This window comes from Onychomys torridus, chromosome 1 (genome assembly GCF_903995425.1).
Source record: "Onychomys torridus chromosome 1, mOncTor1.1, whole genome shotgun sequence".
NCBI classification, from domain to species: domain Eukaryota; kingdom Metazoa; phylum Chordata; class Mammalia; order Rodentia; family Cricetidae; genus Onychomys; species Onychomys torridus.
Window position 1 is genome coordinate 13,029,043 of NC_050443.1, and position 19,431 is coordinate 13,048,473.

The window sequence follows — 19,431 nt, forward strand, 5'->3', positions numbered from 1 at the left end:
TGTGGTACCGAGGAGAAAAGGCGACTTGGAAACCCAGGAGACTGCAGTGATGGTCCAGGCTTCAGCAAAGGATCATGGGACATGAGATACATCGGCTCCTGTACTGAACTCACTGTGCAGTTGCCATGGACACATGACAGGGCCCTGCCTTTGAAGGGTCTGTGGTGTAGTAATAGAGGCACAGAGGTGAACACACTTTGTAATTTAAGTTACTGAGGTCAAGGGATGTCTGCGCTATCAGGGGGGCTTTGGAGGAATGGCTGGGATCAGTCCACCCTTAAAAAAAAAGACAAGGTTTTACTGTATAGCCTTGGTTGGCCTAAAACTTCATGTGCAGACCACGGTGACCTTACACTCACAGAGATCCCCCTGCCTCTGCCTCCTGAGCTTCTGGATCAAAGGCGTGCGCCACCACACCTAGTGCGTTGCTACACAGACACTTAGGAGACTACAGATCAGCAATGGTGATGTGAGAAAAGAGGACTCTGGGGCAGAGGTGAGTTGGGCTCTGTAGGGTGCTCTAGTGAGGCCTGCCTTCTCGACACTGAGTTTAGTTGTTCTTGAAACCAATCTTTTCCCTTCTTGACCTTGAGTTTTGTTTTCGGGTGCCGCTGGTAAGGAAGAGCTGGGGAGGCCCTGCAGTAGGGAATGAGTCTGCAGAGTTCTAGAACAAAAAGCAGGCCACAGTGGTTGAAACAATATGGGTAGAGGATCGTGCACACAAGGGTGCTGGCAAGGCGGGAGGCTAGCTCTCCAAGGGCCACTTAGTGATATGGGAAGCCACTGGGTATGTGTGTTTGTTTGTTTTTAGGATTTATTTTGTGTGTATGAGTATTTTGCCTGCATGCAAGTATGTGTACCACATGGATGCCTGGTGTCGACAGAGGTCAGCAGAGGGCACTGGATCCCCTGGAACTAGAGTTACAGACAGTTGTAAGCCACTATGTAGGTACTGGGGATTGAACCCTGGTCCTCTGGAAGAGTAGCCCATGCTCTTAACCACTGAGCCATCCCTCCAGTCTCATGATGTGTTTTTGAACAGGAGACCATCCTTTTAGCTTATATGTGGGGAGTGGGTGTGGACTTGGTGAGAGATGGCAGGGTACCGAGGGGGCAAGTGTGGCTGCCTGGGAAGCAGACTTGGGTGAAGGAGAGGGCAGACACGGAGGAGTGGACAGAGTTAGGAGGATTCCTGAGCAGAACAGAGGGGAGAGATGCAGCGGTGTGGGGCCCGAGGCAGGCCTACAAAGAGGCTGCTGAACCACAAGAGATGGGCAGAGAGCAAAGGGGAACCCTACAGGCTTTCTGGGGAGGAGGGAGGGATCCCCAAACAGTGCGCATAAGGACCACAGAGCCGTGGGGTATGTCTGAAAGGCCAATGCTTCCATCCGTCTGCACTAGGGTCCTGAGCCACCCTAGAAGGACTATTGTGGACACACACACACACACACACACACACACACACACACACACGAGAGGGGGGGGATTCCTGAGTTAGTTTTAGTTGTGACGGTTACCACACGAGCTCACCTCTTATTCATAAATATGACCAGTTTAGAAGAAAGAGGATGAACACTGTCTACTCTTAAGCCCCAGGAATCCCTGTACACACAGCCACACACACCCTCCCCTGGTTTGCCTCAGGGCTGAGCTGTCTCCTGCTGTATTAGACTACTCGTTATTCATCCTGCGTTCCTTGTTGAACCTGCACTGTGTCTCTTGGCTCTGGTTCATCATCGGGTCTGTGTCGTGTCTTCCACATACTGAGAAGGGAGTTGTCTTTGAGATCTGCCTTCTCTCTCCTTGGCCCTGTATTTCACTGGGGGCCTATCGGCTCTTTCCCTGACCTTAGGTTCACTTGTTTCTGCCTTTTGTTTTTGAGTTATTTATTATTATTGTTGTTGTTGTTTTATAATGGGATCTCACTGTGTATCCCTGGCTAGCCTGAAACTCACTGTGTAGACCAGACTTGCCTTGAGAGATCCCCCTGCCTCTGCCCCACCACCACAAGTGCTGGGATTAAAGTTGGGCATCACCACACCCTATCTATTTGTGTGTGTGTGTGTGTGTGTGTGTGTGTGTGTGTGTGTTTGTTATATGAGTGTGGTGTGGTGCATGTATGTGTGTGTATGAATGGTGTGTGTGGTATGTGAGTGTTGGGGGTGTGAGTATGGTGTGTGTGTGTGTATGTACGTATGGTGTGTGGAGGGTGGTATGTATGTGTATGTGTGCCTGTGCATGCCACAGAACACCCTTGGCTGTCATCCTCAGAAATGTTGTCCACCTCATTTGAGAGAGGGATCTCACTGGCCTGGACTCACTGGTTATACTAGTCTGGCTGACCAGTGAGCCCCAGGGATCCACCTGTCTCCGCCTCTCTGAGATAGTTACAAATGAATCCACCGTGTACAGCTTTTCCACGTGGGGTCCAGAGATTTAACCCAGTCCCTGAGCTGTCTAGGAAAACACTTTACAGGCTGAGCTATCTCTCCATTGCTGATGTTAAATTTTGTTTTTATTCTTTTTGTTTGGTTGGTTTTTGTTTCGTTTTATCTTTGAGACAGGGTTTCTCTGTGGAGCCCTGGCTGTCCTGGAACTCACTCTGTAGACCAGGCTGGCCTCAAACACACAGAGATCTGCCTGCCTCTGCTTCCCAAGTGCTGGGATTAAAGGCGTGGGCCCCCACTGCCAGGCTTGTTTTTATTCGTATGGCTATCCTTTGGGCCTGTGGCGTCTTTCCCTAACCTTGGATTACCTGTCACCATTCTCAACTCTTGGGTTTAGGGCCAACTCTCACTAGCACAGGGTCATGATCTGGCTTGGGGGTCATCAGACCATGGGCTCTGGTCCTGGCTTGCATCCTCCCTCCTTGACAGACTCTCTAGGGCCCTGAACTGTCTCCCCAGTCCCAGCCTTCCTAGGGGCAGTACCCTGCTACAGCCCTCTTCCTTTCCGCTTGGGTTGTCATCACCTCTTGTGTTCTCAGCCTCAGCCCCTAGGACTGATTTGGTTTTGGGGTCCCCTTGTATCCCTAGTCCCTGATACTGCAGTCCTGGCTGAAGTGCAGGGGATGAAATAGAAGTGTAGGGAAGGGGTTGGGGATTTAGCTCAGGGGTAGAGTGCTTGCCTAGCAAGCGCAAGGCCCTGGGTTCAATCCTCAGCTCCAAGAAAAAAAAAAAAAAAGGAGAAGTGTAGGGAAGGGTACATCTGTGTAGGAACTGTGTCCCAATGACCTAACCTCCCTTTGCAGAACAATAAACCAAGGTCTAGACACATGAACACCCCTGCTTGAGGTCATACAGTAGTGGGGGGATGGGCAGAACCAAGGCTCAACGTTCCCCGAACCCACCCTACCTGCTGTTTCTCAGCTGTGAGTGTTGAATGCCACATGGAACTTACTGGGCCCCTGAGAGATGTCAGTGTGTGTCCCTATTCCTTGTGTCTGTGGTCACACAAGCAGTGTGTGTCACTGTTGGCCAGTGTGTGCACATGCAGTGTGTGTACATGTCCGTGTATGAAATGCAGGCTCTTCCCTGCTCTCTGTCAGTCCTCAGCTAACAGCTGACTAATGTCCCCAAAGTAAGACGATCCTGTAGGGTCACTGAATTCACTCAGAAAGGGGTTCCCTGCAGGTCAGGACAGCCCAGCCTACACCCTTCTCTCTGTCCCATACTTCAGCACCTCAGGCCTGTCCCCCAGCACCCCTCTCCACCAAGGTCATTGCAGCTGAGCTGGGCCTTGGTCCTGTGGGTCCTTCAGACACTTGTCTAGAGCACCAGTGCCTGCTGGAGCGGAAAACTCATGCTTACACCCACTTCATGGTCCCCAGCTGCTGCCTTTGCCTCTCTGAGACTCCCTTCCCCCATCTATAAATGGAACTAGCTGTGGGGGAGATAGAGACGATCAGGAGGAAGTCCTCTCCAGGGACTGAGGAGATGGCCCTGTGGGGAAAGCACTCTCCACACAGGCATGAGGGCCTGAGTTCAGATCCCCGGCACACTTACAAAGCCAGCATGTCAGCAGTGCCCGGGAAGCAGCGCCAGGAAGGTTCCTGGCTTGCAGTCACTCTCCAGCCTGCCTAGCTGAACCACAGAGGTCCAGGTTCAGTGAGAGACCCTGCCTCAAAAAGTCAAGTGGAGAGCAGTCAGGGAAGACACCCAGTCTGGACTTCTGGCCTTCACATGGGCATATAACACATCCCCCTCCATGCACATGCACACACGTGCACATATGGACACACATTCACACACACCAAAAATAAACAAAGCAAAACACTTCTACCCATTCTGGTATGAATAATGAAGGCCATCTATTGAAACCAAGGTCCCAGAGCAAGCCAGTGACCCAGGGCCTGGACACTAGACTCCTGCTTCCTCATGACGTGAGGATGCAGGGTAGACAGCAGTGAGTGGTGAGTTTTAAAAATAAGGCTGTCAGCTATGCTGATAACACAGAGAACCCTGTCTTGGAAAAACAACAACAACAAAACAAGAAACAACAATAATAATAAGGCTGTCAGCCTGTGATGCTAACATTTAGGAGGCAAAGGGAGGAAGAAGAATTCAGTGCTAGCCTTGGCTATACAATGAGTTCAAGGCTAGCCTGAGCAAAATGGGACTCTCTCTTGACAAAAACAAAAGCCGGGCTGCTGCAATGGACTTGACCATTGTATTGTCAGGAGCGGGCAGGCCAGAGGGATGGGACAGAGCTGGGGCCAGTCTCAGCAGTGGCCGCGGGTGTCTCTAACTGCCCACCTCTGTCCTGTGTCCGCCTCTGTCTGCCCCACCCACTCCCCTCCAGCAGAAGGCAGACCTGGCTGTGGCAGCCTTCACCATCACCGCAGAACGGGAGAAAGTCATCGACTTCTCCAAGCCCTTCATGACCCTGGGGATCAGCATCCTCTACAGAGTGCACATGGTACATTTCCCTGTGTGGGGACAGGGGTGGGGGGGGGGGGGGGGGAGGTGGGGGATGTGCCCTAGCATCGGGACTAGGGATGGGCTTGAGTAGACCTGGGGTTGCCTGGAGGGCACCGGCCAACCGAGCACACAGCCTATGGCGGGGGTAGCAGCGCTCACTGGGCTTTCTTCCACCTAGGGCCGCAAGCCTGGCTATTTCTCCTTCCTGGATCCCTTCTCCCCTGCTGTGTGGCTCTTCATGCTTCTCGCCTACCTGGCTGTCAGCTGTGTCCTGTTCCTGGCTGCCAGGTGAGTGGGCCGCCTGCTCCTGGGGAAGGAGGGTGGGCACAGGCAGGAGCCCAGCCCACAGGCCACCCACACTGAGCATTGTGGGGCTACGGGTGCCCTATACCTGCCTTCCTGTCTGTTTCTCTCTTTCCCCTTGGGGATCTGACCTGGGCTCTGGTGCATCTCTACTGGGCCTCTCTCCTTGCCTTTCTGTCTGCTTCTGTCCTCTTGCCTCTACAGCAATGTTTACTTCTGTGGTGTGTTAGCACCTCTCTCTGCCCCCCACCTCCCCACTTTCCTGCCTGTGTCCGTCACTCCCTTTTCCCGCCCCCTCCAGTCTCTTCTTCCTGTTCAGTGGCTTCACCTCCTCCCTCTTCTTTTCTGCACCTCGTCCTCACCCACCCACCCATCTCTCCACAGGCTGAGCCCTTATGAGTGGTACAATCCGCACCCGTGCCTTCGGGCACGCCCCCATATCCTGGAGAACCAGTACACGCTGGGCAACAGCCTCTGGTTCCCCGTAGGTGGCTTCATGCAGCAGGGCTCGGAGATCATGCCCCGGGCGCTGTCCACACGCTGTGTCAGCGGAGTCTGGTAAGCCTCTGTGTGTCTGCACTGTCAGGACTGGGAGGCCTTCACTCTGGGGATAGGGGCTGCTGTACTGTCCCTGGCAAGTTCCTGCTCCCTTCCATGGCTGCAATTAAGAGGTGAACCCAACGAAGTAGCCCACTGTTTCTATGGCCTTGGGTATGGATGTCCCCTCTCCTTGCCTCAGGCTCCCTCATCTGAAAAATAAGATGGAAAGACCTGTCACATTTATAAGCATTTGAAGATGGCTGGGGCAGGGAAATTGTGAGTTTGAGAGCAGCCTGAGCTTAAATATCAGGTTCAAGGTCACCATGGGCTACTAACAAGTGTCCAAAAAATGCCAAGGATTGGGGCCACGGCTTAGTGGGAGTACTCGGCTAGCATGTACAAGGGCCCAAGTTCATCCTAAGCACCTGGGCGGGCAGGTGGAGCGTGACTTGGGTGTCAGTGGGTCTATGCTGAAAAGTATAGAAACGTGAGCAGTCTGCTGCCACGGCAGGAGGGGTGTCCCTCTTGCTGTCTGTGGCATTGCCCTGGTCATTACAGAGAGTTAGAGTTCTTGAAATGTCATGGGGACCCACTATCCTGGATAAGGTTCGTTTCCCCCTGAAACGTGTACCAGGAAGCTCATGCCAGCTACAGCCCATGATGCCTGGCCCACATTATTTTAATCTTTAATTATTTATTTGTTTGTTTGTTTATTTTATTGTGGGTGCCTGTGTGTGTTCATGCATAGGCAGGTGTATCCATATTTGTGAGGTTTTCTTGTGTGTGCGTGTATGATGGATGTGGAGTATTGTGTGGGCACATATGCATTAATGCAGTTGTGTGTGCGTGTATGATGGATGTGGAGTATTGTGTGGGCACATATGCATTAATGCAGTTGTGTGTGCGTGTATGGTGGATGTGGAGTATTGTGTGGGCACATATGCATTAATGCAGTTGTGTGTGCGTGTATGGTGGATGTGGAGTATTGTGTGAGCACATATGCATTAATGCAGTTGTGTGTGCGTGTATGGTGGATGTGGAGTATTGTGTGAGCACATATGCATTAATGCAGTTGTGTGTGCGTGTGTGTGTAAGAGTGTGTGTAGGCTGGAAGTTGGCACTGAGTGTCCTTCTGTGTTGTGCTCCACTTTATTTTTTTGAGGCAGGATCTCTCATTGAACCTAGAGCTCACCAATTTAACTAGAAGGCTGAAGGGATGGTCCAGTAGGTACAAATGTTTATGGTGTAAGCCTGCCAACCTGAGTTCAATACCAGAAGCCACAGGAAGGTGGAAAGAGAGAATCAACGGCAGGATTCTCCTCTGTCCTCCACACTTGCACTGTGTTATACACATAATCCATATCACACATGCACACACACATGCACACATACACACACACACACACACACACACACACACACTAATAATAATAATAACAATAAACAACCAAGCAACCAAGGTTTGGAAGAGGCTGGGGACATCCCTCAGTTGGCAATAAAGTGCTTGTGTGAAGATCTGACTTCAGTCCCCATCAGTGCGTACACAGGACCTGGTGGTATATACCTGTGTTCTCAGCACTGGGCGGTACAGGCAGGAGGATCCGTTCAAGGCCATCCTTGGCTACATACTGAGGAAAGGGCTAGAAACATAGCTCGGTATAGAACACTTGCCTAGTATCCTCAAGGCCCTGAGTTTAATACCCAGCACTGGAAAAACAGAAATTCAGACAGTACCCCTGTGTTCATTCCTATGTCTGCTACAAACATCACCACCAATTTAGTGGTTTAAAATGACATAAATGTACTGTCATTCAGTTCTGGACATCAGAAACCCAAACTAGATTTGCTGGACACCTGCTTTGGTGGGGGTTCAGGTCCAAAGAGGATGTACAGGGTTGGGGGGTGGAGGTGACATGATCTGAGGGTGAATTGGGATGGCTGCCAGCAGTGTTTCATTGAAGAGACTACACCTTTTATACTCTATAGTTGCACACAGGATTAAACAGGAGGAAAGGAGGCATGTGAGCTGGGGTGTGGCTTGAGATCAGGTGTTGAGGAAGCCAGCGCTGGCCTTGACAATAGACACCAGTCATGTGTTACTGGAAGGGCCACAAGTTCCTCTTGCTAGAGATAAGGAGAACGACTGGTTTATCAAGCAGGACCTTTGCTCAAGCCTCTGCAGGAATGGAGACCCTTATCCAAATGCCTGACCTTTGGAAAAGGACTTTTTCTGGGGAGCAGACACAATACTACAGTTTCTTAGTCTTACCCTATGGTCCTCTCATAACTCTCCCCAAAGGGAAGGTCCTGATGCCTTACTCTTTTCCCATTATACAGTACCATTCTGATTTCTCTGTGTTTATTAACTGAACTCTTTTCTTGCCCTTAATGGCCTCGGCTCTGGATCTGAATTGTAGGCATTTCCTCCTTGGGATCAGGTGTCTATAGTAAATCTCTAACTTTCCTGTTCTTGCTGTAATTAGGAGAGCACATTGGAATTCCGGGTTCTTTGGTGGTGGGGATTTTTTTTTTTCCCCAAAGAATTATTTTGGTTAAAGAGGCTACCATTGTACACATTTTTACCAAAGCCCACACAGAATTTCCCAAAGGGAAAGGCATTAATAGTGAGAACCATTAAACATGAAAGTTAAAAGATCTGGAGAAGTGTGGTCTGCATTGTCGGAATGCTGGGACTTCAAGCAGCAATGATCGCCATGTGGCCCAAGCCATAGTTCTGACAGGGCTAAAAGTCATTAGTGGGCCTGCCTCCTGCAGACCCCCAAAGACCCCTTTACTTATCTTTTCTAGCTTTTAGAAGCCTCCTGCATTTTCTGATCTATGGCCCAGTACTTTAAAAAAAAAAAAAAAAAAAAGGCAGCATAGCATCATCAAATCTCTCTCTCTCTGACTTGTTATTTATTTTTGCAAAACTAAATATAGAACCTAGGGATTTGTGCATGCTAAGCAGGAGTGCTACTTACCCTCCCTGGGGGAGTCTAGGCAGGGGCTCTACCACTGAGCCATACCCCAGCCCCTCACTGGGGGATTCTAGGCAGGGGCTCCACCACTGAGCCACACCCCAGCCCCTCACTGGGGGATTCTAGGCAGGGGCTCTACCACTGAGCCACACCCCAGCCCCTCACTGGGGGATTCTAGGCAGGGGCTCTACCACTGAGCCACACCCCAGCCCCTCACTGGGGGATTCTAGGCAGAGCCTCTACCACTGAGCCACACCCCAGCCCCTCACTGGGGGATTCTAGGCAGGGCCTCTACCACTGAGCCACACCCCAGCCCCTCACTGGGGGATTCTAGGCAGGGGCTCTACCTCTGAGCCACACCCCAGCCCCTCACTGAGGGATTCTAGGCAGGGGCTCCACCACTGAGCCACACCCCCAGCCCTCACTGGGGGATTCTAGGCAGGGGTTCTACCACTGAGCCACACCCCAGCCCCTCACCGGGGGATTCTAGGCAGGGGCTCTACCTCTGAGCTATATCACCAGCCAAGTTTTTTTGTATTTTGGAGACAAGTTCTCACCAAGTTGCTTACGCTTGTCTTGAATTCACTCTTGTAGCCCCAGATTTCGGTCCTCCTACTTCAACCTTTGAAGAACCTGGAATTACAATGCTTTTCCGCTGGACTCACCTCTAGTTTCCTTTCACATCCACGCACTTGTGATTCACCAGACCTGCCTGGACGGTCCAGGATCGCTTCCTCACTTTAGCCCTTAATTTCATCTTCAAAGTCGCTTTTACCATTGCAATGACAGGTCGATGTTTCCCAAGGATTAATGGGTAGGTGTCTGGTGCTGACAGAGGAAGTGGCTTATTCGGCTCCCTCAAGTCCCAGGTGAAAGGTGTTTGTGTGGCTGGTGCAGTGGTGCACCAGCCATGCCTTCCTTGACTGCTTCTGAGGGATGGACAGTTACCCTGACAGAGTTGGGAACAGTAGTCCTGAGTTGATGAATCTGGACTGAGCTAAAGGAGGAACCAGAGGTCTGCACTCTGCGAGCGAGCCCCCCTCCTTCTCCCTCCTTAGCCTGGGGCCTGCTTCCTGAGAGCCGTGCTGTCTAGCCATCACTTCCTGCCCTCTCCCATTGCAGTCACCCAGGAGCTCACGTCCATTGCTCCCTGGAGCTGTTTGCCCAGCCTCATGCTCTTCCATACCCCTCGTCCGCTCACACACCCCAGTCATTCATCAGGCACTGGTTGATCTCCACATGTGACCCAGTGACAGTGACTATAGGCTGATTCCCCACCTTCCTGCAGTGGCACTATAGCGCACCGCTGCTGTTATTCTAGGGATCTCGTGGGCGCCTGGCCAGAACGTGCCTCCTGGGCAGTGGCCACTCAGCCACAGTCTCCTCTAGCCATACCCACCAGCTCATCACTGAAGATAGGTCTGCCTCAGAAACCAGCATGCCCAAGGCTGTCTTTGACCACAGCCTCTGACCCTCCCAGGGCTCCCTCCCTTGGTCACTGTTTGGGAAGTGAATCCCCTGACCTCAGTCTCCTTGCTTTCTGAGCCCCGCCTGCCTTCACATCTCAGCTACCACTTTCACGCCCTCCTGACAAGAAACCCCTGAACTTGATCCAGCTAGCAGCAAGGCTTCTCCCCTTCCCCAACCCTCACATGTGACCCCTGTGTCCGTATATCCAATCACCTCCTTATGTCAGGCAGCATGTGTGCTCCTTGCTAGCTGTCCACTTCTAGGGGCCTCTGGCTCTTCAGTCCTCAGCCTCCTGCTGCTCACCGCTCCCCTCTGCACCTCCCCTTGGTACCAGCAGTATTTGCAGCCCCTCTTTCCATCTAATGCTATTTTAATGCTTTTCCGTCCTGAGATGATACTTAGGTTTTTTTGAACTGGTGATATGACTCAGTGGTTAAGAAAGCATGTTTGGCTCTTGCAGGGGTCCCAAGTTCAGTTCCCAGCACCCAACTCAGTAGGCTCATAACTGCCTGTAACTGCAGTTCCAGGGGTTCCAACACCCTACTGTGGCCTCCAATGGCAAAACTGCACTCACGTGCACAGACACACAAAAGATTTAAAAAAAACAAAAAACAGGGGTTGGGGATTTAGCTCAGTGGTAGAGTGCTTGCCTAGCAAGCGCAAGGCCCTGGGTTCGGTCCCCAGCTCTGGCAAAACAAAAACCAGAAAACAACAGCAAAAAAAAAAAAAACAAAAAACCTTTCATTACAATGCTCTAGTTGTAATGAGAAAAAGAAGGTGGTGTGATTTATTGTTTGCTTGTTTGTTTTTTGAGACAGGGTCTCACCTGGTAGCCCTGGCTGTCCTGGAACTCACTCTGTAGACCAGGCTGACCACAAACTCACAGAGATCCACCTGCCTCTGCCTCCCAAGTACTGAGATTAAAGGCGTGCGCCACCACCACCTGGCTAGGTGATATGATTCATAATTGGATAACGTAAGCGCAATAAGCAAATGCTTGTGCATGAATATGTCAGAGGACAGAAACAAAATAGGTGACATCTATAATGAGTCAGTTTGGGATGCCGAGAAGTAAGGTCACTGATTGGCACATTGTTGATGCTCAACGTTTGACACTTAGAAATATTTGGCAAAGGAACGCGCTGGTGCCAGTGTGGATCACCGGGAACCGGTGCAGCTGGCCCAAGCATCTTGACTTGCTGACTCATATACCAGTGGAATTGCTGTTCTAAGTGTGACTTCCAGAAATGCTGAACATTGTTCAGCAGTTCCCCATACAGCAGCATCCGGCCCTCAAGCTGAACGAGAGCCGCACTCTGGAGATTCAGCTCATACTATGACTGTGCAAGAAATATGAATGTTTCCTTGCATTGAGGAGTCAGGCTTTGAGAATTGTGCCCTCAATTTTCTGTGTTGTTCAGGCCAGGCCTTGCATTGCCAGCCTGCCCAGTGGTTGACAACTAACAAAGTCCCCCACACTCGAACCAACACGAAACACCCTCCAGAGGCATGTCCCCACTGCAGGCCACCCCTGAATGCACTGGGCCAGGGCTGCTCACTTCCAAGGACATCCAGGCAGCTTAGGCTGATTCTCTTGGGTGCTAACAGCTAACCTCAAATTTACCTTATCCAAAAAAGGCTCAGTGAGCAGCCAGTCCTATCACCTTGTGCCCATCGCCACCACCTGGCACCTGATGCATGCTGGGCAGCCACTGGGTCATTTCTTGGTTGTGAATAACATTGGCCCATGAGGTGAGTGTGGAGAACTCAGTTACTGGAGAGATTATGTCAGTTCCTGGGCATCATGTCAGGGTCAGAGATTTGTTTTTGTAGGAAACTATTATTTACCCTTCTGTCCACTCACCCTCAACCCAGAACCTTTGCACAGGCCCTAGGCAGAGGCCAGTGGCCTCTTCTCAATGGTGCCTGGTAAGGAGCCAGTGGGGGCTGGGAGGCCCTCTCGGGTCTGGGGCCTACAAGAGGGTCTGGCCACTCATACTTGGCAGGAGGGAGTTCAGGGTAGAACAAATGACTTGCCCTGGGGTCGGTCCTGCAGCCAACCCCGTTGGTTACCTCTTCTCTTTCCTGAGTCAGGTGATGTCACTAAGACAGTGAGAGTAAACACAGTCTGTGTTTTAGGCTAGCCCACTCTACCTAAAATCCTGTGTGGAAGAGCCAGCAGAGATGTGGCCTGCCCAGGTGAGGACACCAGAGCACAGCCTCAAGGTACACGGCTAGCCACTGGTGGAGCCAGGACTTGGGGATTTGCCAGTTCTTTCCATTATTGATTTCTAATTCACTTCCATTGTGGCTGGAGAGCATTCTCTGCAGGTCTTTAATCCCTTTAAATTTATTGAGACACGTTTCGTGGCTCTGCAATATGGTCTGTCTTGGGAAGTGTTCCCTGCACTTGCTCTGGAGATGGATTTCAATGTTGGTGGGTGAAATGTTCTAGAAATGCCTTTGAGGGTAAGTTGTTTGATGTTGTTGTCCACGGCTTCTGTCTCCTCACTGATTCTCTGTCTGTCCTGTCAACCACAGAGAGGGAAATGATAGAGTGTCTCTCCGTGATCCTGAGAAACTCTGTGTCAGCTTGATATTTTTCTGTTTGGGTATTTCTCTCTCTCTCTCTCTCTCTCTCTCTCTCTCTCTCTCTCTCTCTCTCTCATTGAGATTAGAACCCAGAGCCTTGTAGAAATACTTTATCACTGAGTTAAATCCCAGCCATTCATTGGTGAATTCCTGGCAGGTTCTGAACAGGTGAGCCACACCCCAGCCCCTCACTGGGGGATTCTAGGCAGGGGCTCTACCACTGAGCCACACCCCAGCCCCTCACTGGGGGATTCTAGGCAGGGGCTCTACCACTGAGCCACACCCCAGCCCCTCACTGGGGGATTCTAGGCAGGAGCTCTACCACTGAGCCACACCCCAGCCCCTCACTGGGGGATTCTAGGCAGGAGCTCTACCACTGAGCCACACCCCAGCCCCTCACTGGGGGATTCTAGGCAGGGGCTCTACCACTGAGCCACACCCCAGCCCCTCACTGAGGCAAGCATTCCACTGTAGAATTAGTTTTTGCTTTATAATTTTTGTTTAGAACTTTTTAAAAAATATCTTTATTGCCAGGTGGTGGTGGCTCATACCTTTAATATCAGCACTCAAGAGATAGAGGCAGGTGGATCTCTGTGAGTTCGAGGCCAGCCTGGTCTACAGAGTGAGTTCCAGGAAAGGTGCAAAGCTACACAGAGAAACCCTGTCTCGAAAAGCAAACAAAAAAGTCATTAGGCTTGGTGACAAATGCCTTGACTGGCTGAGCTGTCTCTTGCCAGCCCTGCTTTGAGCTTTGAAACTCTGTAATTAAGGGCACTAATGCCTGGGACTGTCTATCCTCTTGAGACATGATCATGTCTCTTGGTCCTGGTCCCAGTGTGAAGTTAGCGTTACACTACAGCTTTTGGACTCCAAGTGTTTACATGGTATATGGCTTGCCCATCATTTTAGTGTGTGTGTGTGTGTGTGTGTGTGTGTGTGTGTGTGTGTGTGTGTGAAATTTTATTTGATTATTTTATGTCGATGACTGTTTTGCCTGCCTGTTGTGTGTGCACCTCATGCGCAGTTCCCAGGGAGGCCAGAAGAGGGCATCCGATCTTCTGGAACTGGAGTTATAGATGGTGGTGAGCTGCCATGTCGGTGCAAGGATTCAAACGCTCGTTCTCAAGAACAGCCAGTGCTCTTAACCCCTGAGCCATCTCATCTGCTTATTACTGAATGTACTGAATACCTCTGCTTGGAGGACACTCACAAGATCCCCCGCCCTGTGTGAACTCTGCGGGGAGAAGACTGCCTGTCTGTCCTGGTGGGGTCTCACCTCGTACACACACACACACACACACACACACACACACACACTCTGATATTCAGCACAAGGCCCAAATGAAGCCTCTGTTTCAGGAAACTTCCACCGCTTATGTGACTCTTTCCTCTTGAGTGTTCTGTCCCCAAAATCCCAGTCATCTTCACTCCTGTCAAAACCTAGTCTCTGTCCCCTCAACTTGCGGGATTGTTGGACTTTTCCTCCCCTGTAGCTTAGTTTACCAATTAAATACAGCCACATAGCTGAGACAGAAACCAGGCTCACCACATGTCACAGCCCCACGTTGCCTATTAGGACCGCCATCCTTAAATACTTTCCTCTGGAAGCTGGCCCTGGGAGCACAGGCCTGTAATCCCAGCTGCTTAAGAGACTGAGGCAGGGGGATATCCAATTCAAGCCTAGCCAATACATTCAAAGCCAGCCTGGGCAACATCATGAGACACTATCTCAAATTTAAAATACAGGATGTGCTGTAATCCCAGCACTCGGGAGGCAGAGGCAGGCGGATCTCTCTGGGTTTGAGAACAGCCTGGTCTACAAAGTGTGTTCCAGGACAGGCTCCAAAGCTACACAGAGAAACCCTGTCTCGAAAACAAACAAACAAACAAAAAAAGAATCTCTGAGTTCGAAGCTAGCCTGGTCTACAGAGCAAGTTCCAGGACAGCCATGACTACACAGAGAGAGACTCTGTCTCAAAAACAAATAAAAAAAGAAATAAAATACAGAAGTTGGAGAGATGGTTCAGTGGTTAAGAGCACTGGATACTCTTGCAGAGATCTGGAATTTGGTTCCTAGCACACACACATAAACACCTGTAACTCCTGCTCCATTTCCCTCTTCTGGCCCTCCTTCTGCATGTCCATGGTGCACTTACATATATGATACAAAACACTCATGCACTGAAAAATATATAGGTAGATATAGATAGATATTTTTAAAAATATGTGAAATAGTTAGGAATGTAGCCCAGTGGCAGAGAACTTGCCTAGAATACCCCAGGAAGAGGCTGGGATATGGCTCAATGGTGGAGCCCCTGCTTAGAATCCCCCAGTGAGGGGTTGGGGTGTGGCTCAGTGGTAGAGCCCCTGCCTAGAATCCCCCAGTGAGGGGCTGGGTGTGTGGCTCAGTGGTGGAGCCCCTGCCTAGAATCCCCCAGTGAGGGGCTGGGATGTGGCTCAGTGGTAGAGCCCCTGCCTAGAATCCCCCAGTGAGGGGCTGGGGGTCATGACTTGGTGGCAAAGCCCCTGCCTAGCATGCTTGAGACCCTAGTTCTTTTTTTTTTTTTTTTTTTGTATGTGGGGCTGAGGATTGAACCCAGGGCCTTGCACTTGCTAGGCAAGCGCTCTACCACTGAGCTAAATCCCCAACCCCGAGACCCTAGTTCTAATCTCTGTACTGCTAAAGATTTCCTCTATTCTGTACAGCTTTTTTATTTTTATTTTTTAAAAAGATTTATTTATTATTATGTATACAGAAGAGGGCACCAGATCTCATTACAGATGGTTGTGAGCCACCATGTGGGTGCTGGGAATTGAACTCAGGACCTCTGGAAGAGCAGTCAGAGCTCTTAACCTCTGAGCCATCTCTCCAGCCCCTGTACAGCGTTTTTAGCTGCCTACATTGAGAGTGTATTTCCAAACCATCTTCCTTGGAAGTTTCTGGAAGCAGTACTTAACCCAGGGAGTCAAGTTCTGGAACCCACATTCCTGGCCTCTGCCCTAACTAGCAGGCACTGAGCCTTATTGAAAGTCAGAGCCCCTGGGGTCAAGGGTCAGGAAAAGCCCCAGGGGTGGGGGTTTACAGGTCAAGGTGTAGGAGGTGGTTCCAGCTTGTAGCTCATACTTCCCGCCCCTCAGGTGGGCCTTCACCTTGATCATCATCTCCTCCTACACGGCCAACCTGGCTGCCTTCCTCACGGTGCAGCGCATGGAGGTGCCTGTGGAGTCAGCTGACGACCTGGCGGATCAGACCAACATTGAGTATGGCACTATCCACGCCGGCTCCACCATGACCTTCTTCCAGGTGGGGCACCCCTAGAACCTCTAAGGTTAGGTGTGAGAGCAGTAGACATGCTTGACCTGTTAGGGTTGTGGGGAGAGCTGCTACCTGGCTGGGAAGCCTGACCTTTACCTGTTGAGTGGAAGCATGGAGGCAGTGCGGATGTCGTGCGCCAGCACTGGGCAGTACAGGAGGAGGGTCAAGGAGGCAGCTGGGGGATAGGGCCAAGTAGTGTGAGCTGTCAGGAGGAAGGAGGGGGGCTACAAGGTGAGAAGCATTCACTCTTGCACGTGTGGAAAACGGAGGGGAGGGGGCTCAAGGGAAACAGTTGGAGTGGCCTCACCCATCTTCCTTCATACTCCCTCTGCCAAGAATTCGAGGTACCAGACATACCAGCGGATGTGGAACTACATGCAATCGAAACAGCCTAGCGTGTTCGTCAAGAGCACAGAGGAAGGAATCGCCCGAGTCCTCAACTCCCGCTATGCCTTCCTGCTGGAGTCCACCATGAATGAGTACCACCGGCGTCTGAACTGTAACCTCACCCAGATCGGGGGCCTCCTCGACACCAAGGGCTATGGCATCGGCATGCCGCTGGGTATGAGCATGGCTAAGCTTGAAATGTGGGAGGAGATGCGGGGGCCATACTAACCAAGATGTGTGAGTGAACCCAGGAATATCCCAAGCCCTTCATAAGACCAGCAGCCTTGCTGTGTGATCCTGGACAGGTCCAGTCACCATCCTACGCCTGTACACTATAAACATGCAAAAAGTCAGCCTAGAAGCTGGTGAGCTCCAGCCTCGGGGGATATTAAGGGAGTTGAGGTGACTTTGCATGTACACCTCAGTAAACATGAGCTACGAGACGCAACACCTCCGTGGGAGACGGAATTTTGGTTTGTTTGGGTTTTAGTTCTTTGAGACAAGGTCTCACCTTCAAGTAGGTCAGGTTGTAGATGAAGATGACCTTGAACTTCTTGATCCTCCCACCTCCACATACTAGGGACATGTGGTACATATGTCCACCGTGCTCAGCTGTACCAGACTTGGTTTTCTTTGCTTCATGCTGTCTACATCAATCCTACATCCTAGGTCAGAGCAGCTCCTCAGAAAAATCAGGAAGGAGCAAGGGGGAACAGTTTACACTTCAGGACATACTGTCTCGGTGCCCAGTGCTAGAAACCCAAATACAAATTTGTCTCCAAGCTTTGGTAATGTTTTCTCAAGTAGTGAGACCCGGGTACTTACTCTGTCGGCCCAGAACCAACAAGCACTCACCATCTCCGCTTGCCCATATCTCTCGACAGCCTCGTATTCAGTAGGTGCTTCAGAATAGGGGGCCCAAGGGGAGGGAGCACATGACAGGGAAGAGGAGGAAGGAAACAGAGCGGGAGGATGGGGATCCACTCAGCCAACTGCTACCATGCCCTCCCAGGTGGCAGGCGTAATGGGGCGTAGACAGCCATGTCCGGTGGAGGCAGGTGTGACAAGTGCTGTGGACAGATGTAGTGGCGGAGGCTGACAGCAGGCTTGGTGCCATTTTGAATAAAGTGTCCACAAATGACTTGTGAGGAGCCAGTGTGTAAGCAGAGACCCAAGGGAGAGGAGGAAAAGGGTGTTCTGGGCAGAAGCAAAGGCCCTAAAGTAGGGCTTTGTCTGGCAGATAGGGGGACCCACCAGGGGCCAGTGTGGCAGAGCTGGGTGAACCTTGAGCAGGGGCCCCTACAAATGGCAGCGCCATGACAGAGCCCTGACCTCTCTCTTGGCTGTTGTGTGATGGGACTGGGCAGAAGCTGGGAGAGGCGGCAGGGCAGGGTGGGATCTGGGGTAGTGGGGCCCATGGCCACCCCCTCATGTGCCCGGCCAGGCTCCCCGTTCCGGGATGAGATCACGCTGGCCATCCTGCAGCTCCAAGAGAACAACAGGCTGGAGATCCTGAAGCGCAAGTGGTGGGAAGGTGGTCGGTGCCCCAAGGAGGAGGACCACAGGGCCAAAGGTCAGCCCCCCTCCTGTGCCGGCTCTTTCCCAGAAACCCCTTGGGCCCACACCCACACTGCCCATACCCTGGCTGTCCCCACCCTCCAGGTTTGGGCATGGAGAACATTGGCGGGATTTTTGTTGTGCTCATCTGCGGCCTCATCATTGCTGTCTTCGTGGCGGTCATGGAATTCATCTGGTCCACGCGGAGGTCAGCGGAGTCCGAGGAGGTGAGGAGATTGTCTGTGGCTGGAGGTGGAGCAGGGGAGACCCCGGGGGACATGAAGGACCCAAAGTGGTGGGTGGTAGGGAGTTGGATGAAGAAGGAAGACGTAAGAGACGGGGAGGGTCGGGGAGCCGGAAGGTGAGAGAGGAGCCAAGGAACTCCTGGTTAGATAAAGGAGGTCCCAGTGGAGGTCAGGTCAGAGAACTGGACAAAGAATCCGGGATATGAGAAAGGACAGAGAAGGGAAGGAGAGTGATGAGAATTCAAGGGCCCGCCAAAGAAAGGCGTGGAGGACCCCAGAGAAGCAGCATGCTGAATTACAAAAGAAACAGCTGGTACACTAAGGAGGCAGAGGTAGGAGCATGGATCAGCTGTTCAAAACTGGTTGGTTTTGTTTGTTTGTTTGTTCTTGTTTTTCGAGACAAGGGTTCTCTGTGTCGCTTTGGAGCCTGTCCTGTAGCCCAGGCTAGCCTCGAACTCACAGAGATCCACCTGCCTCTGCCTCCCGAGTGCTGGGATTACAGGCGTGCACTGCTGCCGCCATCCGGCTCAAAACTGTTTTCATCTACATAGTGAGTTCAAGCCCAGCTTGAGTCACATGATAACCTGTTTGAGAGAGAGAGACAGACAGACAGACAGACAGACAAACCAAGCATAATCCCAGCACTTGAGAAGCTGAGGCAGGAGGATTGCCGCAGTTTGCCTCAGGCTCTCAAGTGGTAGCATTGCAGGAGTACCCCATCATACCCATCCTAGACTATGCCATTGAGCGGCGGTTCTTATATGTTCCTTATGACCCCTGAGAGGGAAGCAGGGTGAGGAAGTGGCTGGGCCAGTCTTCATTATGGTGTCCCTGGAAAAGGCAGGGCAGAGAGTAAATGAAGCAGAGAAGGGAACAGGGAATCTCGAATATGAGAATGGACTGGCTGGTTTGAGTCATGTTGGTGGGCTAAGAGCACGGGGGCTGTCTTGTTTAGTCTTGTTTAGTTTTTGTATCTTCGGTACTGGGGATAGAACCCAGGGTCTCATGTATGCCAGGTCGATGAAACCGTTCACTGATAGTTTCTAAGCAAGTGCTCTACCAATAAGCTCTATCCTCAGCCCTATTTTTACTTTTTATTTTAAGACAGGGTCTCACTAAGTTGT

The 19,431-nt window shown here is 51.3% G+C and overlaps 1 protein-coding gene across 2 annotated transcripts in view; it reads left to right on the plus strand.

The window, feature by feature from the left end:
* Grik5 (glutamate ionotropic receptor kainate type subunit 5) overlaps positions 1–19,431 on the plus strand; it is a 59,742-nt gene that overhangs the window by 37,480 nt on the left and 2,831 nt on the right. The window contains exons 13-19 of one of the 2 annotated variants that reach the window (XM_036183826.1): positions 4,804–4,917; positions 5,098–5,207; positions 5,607–5,780; positions 15,941–16,106; positions 16,455–16,680; positions 17,950–18,078; positions 18,168–18,289. In XM_036183826.1, the coding sequence (XP_036039719.1) occupies positions 4,804–4,917; positions 5,098–5,207; positions 5,607–5,780; positions 15,941–16,106; positions 16,455–16,680; positions 17,950–18,078; positions 18,168–18,289 (1,041 nt within the window). Of the gene's footprint in view, positions 1–4,800; positions 4,918–5,097; positions 5,208–5,606; positions 5,781–15,940; positions 16,107–16,454; positions 16,681–17,949; positions 18,079–18,167; positions 18,290–19,431 lie in introns of both variants that reach the window. The other variant, XM_036183817.1, reaches the window with a different exon arrangement.